This window comes from Hyperoodon ampullatus (genome assembly GCF_949752795.1).
Source record: "Hyperoodon ampullatus genome assembly, chromosome: 8".
In the NCBI taxonomy this organism is placed as follows: domain Eukaryota; kingdom Metazoa; phylum Chordata; class Mammalia; order Artiodactyla; family Ziphiidae; genus Hyperoodon; species Hyperoodon ampullatus.
This window is the reverse complement of record NC_136921.1, coordinates 43,967,361-43,976,727: the sequence shown is the minus strand read 5'-3', so window position 1 is coordinate 43,976,727 and position 9,367 is coordinate 43,967,361. Positions and strand designations below refer to the sequence as shown.

The 9,367-nt window shown below is 36.1% G+C and overlaps 1 protein-coding gene across 1 annotated transcript; it reads left to right on the top strand.

The window, feature by feature from the left end:
* Positions 1 to 463: 463 nt before the first annotated feature.
* NABP1 (nucleic acid binding protein 1) lies at positions 464 to 7,296 on the top strand (the record flags this gene model as incomplete). The annotated part of the gene is made up of 6 exons (XM_079710062.1): positions 464 to 554; positions 852 to 990; positions 3,610 to 3,681; positions 5,352 to 5,427; positions 6,073 to 6,139; positions 7,127 to 7,296. 6 exons carry the CDS (start codon positions 464 to 466, stop codon positions 7,294 to 7,296), a joined length of 615 nt encoding a protein of 204 aa, XP_079566188.1.
* Positions 7,297 to 9,367: the final 2,071 nt, after the last annotated feature.

Below are 9,367 nucleotides of genomic sequence, written 5' to 3'. Positions count from 1 at the left end.
GTAGTTTGGTCTCTGCTCCGGGTTTGCTGTCACAGCCCGTCACTCCCCGGAGCCCGGGACAGACAGGGCAACGCCCGTGTGTGTGTGAGCGGGACTCAGGGCAGAGGCGTCCTCTCGCTGTCTTTTTTTTTCTTCCTTTTATCCAAAGAAGGGGGCAGTTCTTTCGCTTGCCTTCCTGTCGCCCCGTTGGGAGCGGGGTTGGTGTGCGGAGTGGTTCGTCTTTTTTTCTTTTAAACTTGTGAGCGTTTTTGGTTTTGATTTTATTTTTTTCCTCCCCCTTTTTTTAGGCTCAGTGCCGTCTGGACTGGTTTCATTGGTTCCTGACTAACCGCTTTCTGCCCCTTCTCTCGCCACCCCCGCCCAAGGTCGCCCCTCTGCCCTCGCCCCTGGCCCGGGGGGTGGGAAGCTTTGTCAGGCTCCCTGCCCACTCGAGTCTCCGCAGCGTAGCAGCACCTGCTTCAGTATGAACGGGGTCAACGACCCCCCTCTTTTTATAAAAGATATTAGGCCCGGACTGAAAAACTTAAATGTCGTCTTTATTGTGCTGGAGATAGGTAAGTGGGGTCCGCAGCCCGCCTCGCCGCCCTCTGTGCGTCCCGGGACAGGAGGGAAGGGCGCCGCCGCCGCGAGCCGGGGGCTCCCGTCCCCCTTTCCTCCCTTTCCTCTCCCCTCCCCCATCCACGTGGCCCCGTTGGCCCGAGCTGGGGACGTAGCCTACCTGCGGCGAGAACCCGGGGCTCGACCTCTTCCCACCTTTCAGGTGCATTTTGATCCCGGAGGAGGAGTTAGCTTTTTGGAAGTCCTCATTATCTAATACACCCCTCCCCATTTTGATTTTTAAATCCTCACAGGACGCGTGACCAAAACCAAAGACGGCCATGAAGTGAGATCATGCAAAGTAGCAGATAAAACTGGCAGCATCACTATTTCCGTGTGGGATGAAATCGGAGGTCTTATACAGCCAGGGGATATTATTCGGTTGACCAGAGGGTAGGTGTGCATAAAAGGGTTGGGGAATCAGAGTGCCTCCCAAGTAGGAGTCTGCGGAATCGGAATTGGCTGACGCCCAGGACCTTGGCAAGTTCTAAAATTTCATCTTTTCTGTGGGCCACCCAGAGGATTTTTAAGCCCCTTCAATGTTAACTTCAGGTGATGGACGGCATTGGGATGTAACACCTTCGCCTTTAAAAGCAGTCAGTTTCAGCCGAGTCTAAACAACCCCACCCTCAGTTTACAGATTAAGTAGATTTTTAAATACTGTTGTGGGATTATTGAGTCTTTTTTAGTAGATTGTTAAAACTAACATAATCAATACTTCATCTTTTTCATAAACTATTTAATATAGTTGTCACTTCGCTTTTTTTCCAACCTTTTCCCCTTTTTAATGACTTTTGAGATCCTGCCCGTATTTTATTTGTATACTCATTTAGACAGTGTGGACGTAAATCGAGATTGTAGCTGGAGAATTTAGTAGGTTTTGTAGTGTGTCAGATTTGTACTCGGATGTGAAAGTTGAGAGAGGAAGTTTACAATATCTGGAAGGCACGTTCTTGAAAATAATTTCTTGTGCCTACTGCTGTAAGGTCAATGTTGTACAAAAACAAAATGATGTGCAGAAAATATTTGGCAGAAAGATGTCTGTGATACCTCTGTCCAAAAGAGTTAGTTGGCAGATTGGCTTTTAAAAATAATTTAGTACAACCTTTTTTTTTTGATTAGTAATTAGACTACCTTTAAAGATTTACCAAGTATTAGGAAGATAAAATGCCAGAAAGGGGTCTTAAAAATAGATTTTGGAAGCTTTATGGTCAGTAGAATTGTAATAATTCATTGGTCATAACTGTAGGAAAAGTGGGTGGAGATTGACGTTGGCATAGTAAATAGAATCTCAGAAAAGTGTTGGATCACCCTGAAAGTAGGAGCTTAGAGCCCTTTGATAGTATCTTACAGGTCTTACAACATCTTCAGGAAGTGAGGCAGAGTATCATCAAAGAAGGAAGTGAGAGTCAGGACTTAGACATTTTTTTTCTTATACACTGACTCATTATGACACTGGATATGTCTTTTAAACTTCCACATCTTTCACTTGCACAAAAGAGAATTTCTACCTGGGAGGATATGGTGAGAATTAGCATAATTAAAGTTTTTTGGCTGCCAAAGTATCTCATCCAGTGATTAGAAGTTATTTTATACACTGTAAACGGCATCTCTTTTCAATTATTTCATATTTTGTAGTCACAGAAAATACATAAATGTGTTCATCAAAAAAACTGGAAAAACTAAGTCAGTAGCCTTATAGTATCTATAGAATTTTAAGGAGTATAGTTACCAAGGAGTACAGTTTAAAGGAAAATTCAAAACCAAAGAAACTCTACTATTTTTTAACTTCAGTGTATCCTTGAAGTTATTACACTTTTCAACTTCCTTTTCTGTAAAATGGGAATATTTATACCTTACTAAAGTAACATATCTAGCAGAGTCTGGACCATTGTAAGGCCCTTAAATTCTGGTTGAATCTAAGAAAAGTAGCTTTTGAAGAAAGGTATACATCTCAATAATGGTAATTTGAATATCGGCATGCATATCAGAAAACCCTACAAACATTGATCTCATTCCTGAAATAAGTGAAAGTTAAATGTTTTAGTTGTAGTAACTTCAAATTTTCTCTCAAAATAGGCATTAATTTTTACTTTAGTAAGGTGAAATATTAGTGCAGTCTCCTAAGTCACTTTTTGTGTAACTTAAAAGTGGTGAATGGGGTCTTTAATAAATAACCTTTACTAAATGAAGAGAAATATATAATGTGAAACGAGAAAATTTTTATTAACCTGTATTAAAAGGTGAACTATCATTATACTTAAACAATATTTGGTTATAATTTATCTTTCTAAATCGTGAAGTTACCATAGTAGTTGTACAAAGAACCACTGAAACCCAAGCCTTGGGCTTATTTTATAATATTGATTAATTTACATTTGTCTTAGATTTGTGAATAGGATTATTTTATCTAATGATGCTGCCTGCATTCAAAATTGTTCTCGGTAAATAATTGTTCAGTCAAGTTGTTGCTAAAAATTGGGAATTTGGAAAAGCAGATAAGCGAAAGATTTGTGATCATAGTTTTTTAGCCCCTTGATTAAATTTTACTAAATTTTCAGTAGCTTAGGAATAACACATACTAGCCTATGTGTTTTATGGAGGCAAAGGAAAAAATATATCAATATCTGGTAGACCAAGTACATGCATGTAAAAGTAAACACTAGGGTGTTGATTTTATATGCCCTGTGTTTGAAAAGTAATTTCTGCTTGAATCTCTGCAGTTTGAATGTTCTCCCTTTCTTAATTGACTAAAGATGTGATCTTTGGAGTATAACAATGCTTGCTTTTCAAAAAGACTTCTATTTTCTAGTTATCGTTTATATAATTATGTCAAAATTTGGCGGTAGAGTTTTCTTTGCATTATTCCTTAGTAAGTAACAAGTTAATCAATGGTAGATACAGGGTTTGAGCCCCACCTGCACCCCAATACAAAAAAAATAGTATAAAGATTTATTTAAGTAGAAGGAAATATACATATTTCCATAGAACTGATGTTTCTTTTCTTTCTAGGTATGCATCCATGTGGAAAGGATGTCTGACACTTTATACTGGAAGGGGTGGAGAACTTCAAAAAATTGGGGAGTAAGTATCAAGATGCATTTCATATAATTGAATAAATTACAAATAATATGTACAGAATAACTGGTAGGTATAAACTATCAACCTATTTGTTGACTTTTTGACTGGTAAACTGAATGCTTGCAGCAGCTTAACTTTGCATGTATGTGCTAGTTTAACACCTATCAGTACTGTTTCCTGTGGTTGAGAATGTCAGTTTTTCCTGTCACAGAGCATTAAGAAGCTGCACTTGAGACAATCCCCAGTGGGACCGTTTCTGTAGGCTTTGGGAATGTATATCTTTCAGATGTCACAAGTGCCATTTGAAGTAAGTTCTGTCATCTAGTGAATTGCCAGTTAAGAAGCTGGGTGTGGGTTTTAGGCCATAAGTTTAATTTTTCTTTTTCTCTGCTTATGGGTGAATATGTACCCATATGTAAAAGGACTTGCAGCAATGACAGTTGAAGTCCTGTATTTATCCACAGTCTAGGTACCATACAGGCAGCCACAATGCAAGCTTCTATAAACTACTACCCTGGTAATCTCCACCCTGACTTGGAGGAACCATCCTCTCTAGGGGTGTAAAGGTAATTCAGCCTCCATGCTGGCCTAGACATTTGGGATGTACTCATAAAGTATGGTGTAGGCAATGAGCCAAATCATAAAGTCCATTCTGTTTGGTTAATGCCTGACATCAACTTAATGCCTGTCAAAATAGAGGATATCTAAAGAGAGAAGCCACAAATGGCACCAAAAATAAATAAATAAATAAAGGAAGGAAGAATGTATTTTACACTACAGGAATAAGATACTTCGGGAAAAATAAGCAATCTTGCTAGCTTTTAAAGATCAGAAACTGGTAACACTTTGCTTTCGCTTAGGAGGAAAATTAGGATTCACTTATGTTCGTACTTAGAGTAGTAGAGCAATGTGTTATGAGAGGTCTTAGCATCAATATTACAGAAAGATTGAGGATCCTGTTCTGACTTTCCTGTATAGAGAGGTATGTATAATAATGGAGGTCGGTTATGTGAAGAACCACTGGGGGTCACTCAATACATAGTGACTTTGTCAGCGTCAGTCCAGGAGTTACCAAAACTGATTTTGATTTATTTGTGGGTTGAGGAGCTAAGAAAATGCTTATGTGTAATGTTTATCAATATACACCATAGTCAGCTGATAAGAAGCATTGGGATAAACCGTGTCTTGATAGCCAGTTTTCTTTATTCATGCCTGCAAAATCCACTTTTAACCTTGAATGATTATCTTTGCAGATTCACAGTGATTGGTCAAAGAGGGACTGGATGAAAGTGTGTGAGTGGATTAGTGCAAATCCATCACCATTGCTGGAAAAACTCTGGAACCCTAAACATGGTTCAGAGGCATCAATCAGCCTATGTGGAAAAACAGGACAAAGATGTGTTTCTGTGTCCTTGATCTTTGACAAGGACAGAAGAAGAATTAAAATACAAAATAGAATGTTTTAAACATTGTAGGCAATCAAATATTTGATTTTTTTTAATGAAACAAGCATTTAGAAAGTTTTTGTTGTAAATGAATAGAGTTAGTTAGCATATTGCTGTTTGGTAATTCATCTGACATCTACGTTCTTTATTCCTGAAAGTTATGCGTGTTATGTAAAGAAAGGTTGATTATTTCAGAAGTCATTCAAATTGTCCTTTATTGTCTTTCAGATTTTGTATGGTTTATTCAGAAGTGCCAAATTTCAGTGAACCTAACCCAGATTATCGAGGACAGCAGAACAAAGGGGTAATTAATGCAAATGTATTGTCTGTTTTTATGATTAGGCTAATTTTGACTGTGTACTACAAATCTGTGGCTAGGTTGCCAAGCTTTTCATACCCTAAGTATAATGGAGACAATTTTTAAAAGAATCTTTTTAAAGATTCTTTAATGGAATTCTTTTCCATTTTATATGTTTTGTGAGTCTGTATAGGTATCTGTAGTATCATATATGAAATGTCCAGTCAGCCCTCCACATCCATGGATCATTCAACCAACTGGGATTGCACTGGTTAAATTTGCTGATGCAGAATGTTCCTATACAGTATGCCATATTGCACAAGAAACTTCAACATCTTCAGATTTTGGTATCTGGGGGGGTCCTGGAACCAATCCCCCTGGGATACTGAGGGACGACTGTATGTGCCATTTAGCAGTTTAGCACTTTCGAGGAGCAGGTAGTAATATCAGGAAGATGTAAGACATAACAGAAGCTTTGAAAGGTCTGGAAACATTCCTGAATATTTTAACATTGAAAGGACTTGGATAAATCTTTTTAAATTGTTTAAAAAAACCTTGAAAGTTAAAAAAAACAATGGCTACAACATGTTATAATAGTATGTTTTTTAAAAAAATCTTCATTTGATTAAATTAAAGCATTTTTTTTAATAGGCACACAGTGAACAGAAGAATAATTCCATGAATAGTAATATGGGTACAGGTACATTTGGACCAGTGGGTAAGATTTTTTTTTTTTTTTTTTGGTATATTTGTGATCAGGTGTAAGAATTAAGGGACTCTATCTTATGAAAATATAACTGATTTTTCTAAAAAGCAGATTTCCTCTTAAGTTAATTTATTGAGCACATTCTGTATTTAAACATTTGGGCCAGTTACTGGGTGAACGTTGGCTAATAATAAGAAATCTAAGTTTTGGTGATTCATTATGTTATTTTCCAATGATTTTTACAAAATTTCTGTAATCTAGTGATTATTTATAATAGATGCAGAATAACTGGTTATTTTTGTGTACTGAAAGCAGTTTATCTTCAGATTGATGCTCACCTTAGTTTTTCACATGCTCATAGCTGCCTCTTTAAAAGATTGGCCTTTACCCCTCAAATACTCTCAAAGTTCGGTGGTTCTTGCATCCTGTTAAAGGTCTTTTGAAGCCTTTATTCTTAAAGACCAGAGGAAAAGTCTTTTGTGATTGGAGTGCTTTAAGGTGGCTGAAGTTTTATTTGACCTGTTGGCTACATGTTTGAGCACAGCTGATGATCATTATGTTGTGGGACGCTTTGGTTTTTCCTTTAAAAAGTTAGAATTACTAACTTGTCTCCTTTAAAACATTGTTAACCTTATTTGAACCAAATGCCAATACTTATATACCATTTTGCTTTTTCTTTTTCCCTTATAATGTAGGTAGTGCATTATCTATGCTTTTTTCCTACTTTATTAATTTCTCGTTCTATTACCCAAGTTGCTCTTTTTTCCTCTCCCTATTAATGCAAGCATCAAGTTAATATATTTACAGTAATTATACATTCGGGAAAACCTAGGACTCAAGCTGAGTTTTATCCAGTAGTTTAAAAAAATAAATAAATAAAATAAATAAAGGAGTTTGTTTTCCATAATATTACTTGTAAGCATTAATAGCATGTGTTACAACTTCAAATAGATGTACTTCTATTTGAAAATGGTGATGATTTTTTATATTCTTTTTTAGGAAACAGTGTTCAAACTGGCTCAGAAGCAAGGGGATGCCAATTTTCATATGCTGGTAGAATCAATGGCCGGGGACCTGTAAATCCACAGCTACCAGGAACAGCTAATAATCAAACAGTCATGACCACAATAAGTAATGGCAGGGACCCTCGGAGAGCCTTTAAAAGATGACCTATGCCAAATACACACATGTAGTTTTTAAACTGCGTGCTCTACTTGAACACTTAACTGCACTTTTATTTATTGTTAACTGTGAACACTGTCCTTTATCGGTTTCCTTTTATGTTTTTGGTTTGTTAACAAGAGTGGTTTGTTTTTATAGCAGAACTATTAAGCTGCTCAAGTCTCCTGTTGAAGAATGGGGACACTGAAGAATAGGGGCATTTATTTTTAGAGCAAAAAGATCTTTGGATATCCTCTAAAATACCTGCACCCATTTCATGGGTGAGTTACTTACGACATCAGCATTTTAGCCTCTATGAGTCTATTTTCTGTATAAACTTTGTAATTTTTAAAATAAGGCTTAGTGGGAGATGTTCTTTTGGCTTAAAAACAGATATGGCCAACTAAAGCAGGCTTAGTGGGAGATGTTCTTTTGTCTTAAAAAACAGATATTGCCAGCTAAAGCAATAACCACCAAAAAAGCAAAAACATGGTTAATGCTAACAGCAATTTTTGAGTGTTTGTGACTCCAGGAATGATTGACTTCTTCATTGAGTGACTGCCATTAAGATTTTCCAGGGACTGAATCATCCTAAACTCTTGTTCTGTTACCAAAAAAACATATTCTTTATCAGAATTATGGAATAGAATGTGATCTGTATTATAACAAGAAATTTTTAGAAGAAAGCTACATTTACTTTATCTTAGGGTAGTCCTATTAATACTTATCAGCTTTGTGCATTACACTGAATGGAAATTTAAAACCGAGGCCTTGAATGTTTATTTTCTTAAACTACTATGTCAAATATTGAAGTTTAATTTGAGGGAGTTATGAAGTCATAATAAACATTGATCTAATTTTTATAAATCATGGTAGATAAATATTATAGTGAAGGCAGTTCAAATTGAATTTATGTAGAAAAATGTGATCTTAATTTATAGCATCCTAGGTACTTGCAGAAACTCAGCCTGGAGTGAAATTCCTAGGTTCTTACTTTATTTGAAGGGTATGTGTGTGTGTTTATTGTCAGTTTCTGAACACAATTCACAAAGCCTTATCAGCAAAAGTTAAGAAATGGCTCTCTCAAAGAAGCAAATACAGCTTTATTTAGAAATGTAAAGGTAGAATTTATTTATGTGTTGTAAATGGTGTCTAGTTCCACTTTTTACTGTAGGGTGGATAACTGGTAAATTTTTCCTTTGTTGGAATTAAACTCTTCTTCAGCATTATCTCTTGAATAAAACTTGCATTAATGTTAACAGACCTACCTTATTTTTGCTCTTTGAATGGTTTACAATGGAGAGCCAGTACCTTTTACTGTAGTTGTAATGATGACTTCAGCCTGGTGACTACTTAGCTTTGTATTTGTCACTGTGTCTTTTTTTCCCCACTTCAAATAACAATAATTTAAGTGGACTTTGTTTTCTGAAAGTGCCATAGCATTTAAATATAAACATTTGTGCCAGATATTCGTTTGCTCTAATCCAGTGTGTCTAACAGGTATTTCAGTATGTCACATATTAGGCACTGTGTGGATAGTGTTAAGGGGTAGACGAAATAATGAATAATCTCAAGAAGCTTATTGTTTATAGTATTTCAGTAACTGGGGATTATATGTTATAGAAATAAGTTTTTCCTTTATTCATATACTGGTGATTATAGTTAATTTGGCTTTGTGACTAGTATTTTTTTAAGATCACAAAATTACAGATGTTTGGAGTAAACAAAAATTACAAATTAGTACATAATTTTTTTTTTAATCTCAGTAGATATAGGAGCACTAACACTGAGTTATTTGTGGGAGATTAGTGTTAAAGTTGATTTTAAAAGAAAGGATTTTGGAGTTTGGAAGATTAAAATAATCAGGTATGGATTGCTGAGCTTCCAATCCTGGCCTTATTTTCTCTTCACATGTGATGTTGGGCAAGTTATTCCACTTGAAACCTCTGTAAGCCAGGTTCCATAACTATAAAAACAAGTAAGTGAGTAATATTACCCCTTTGTATAGTTAAGATTTTCCTGTGTGAATGAGTAGAATGATTTCTGGCTCCTAATAAGCAGTCAAATGTTCGTTGTCTA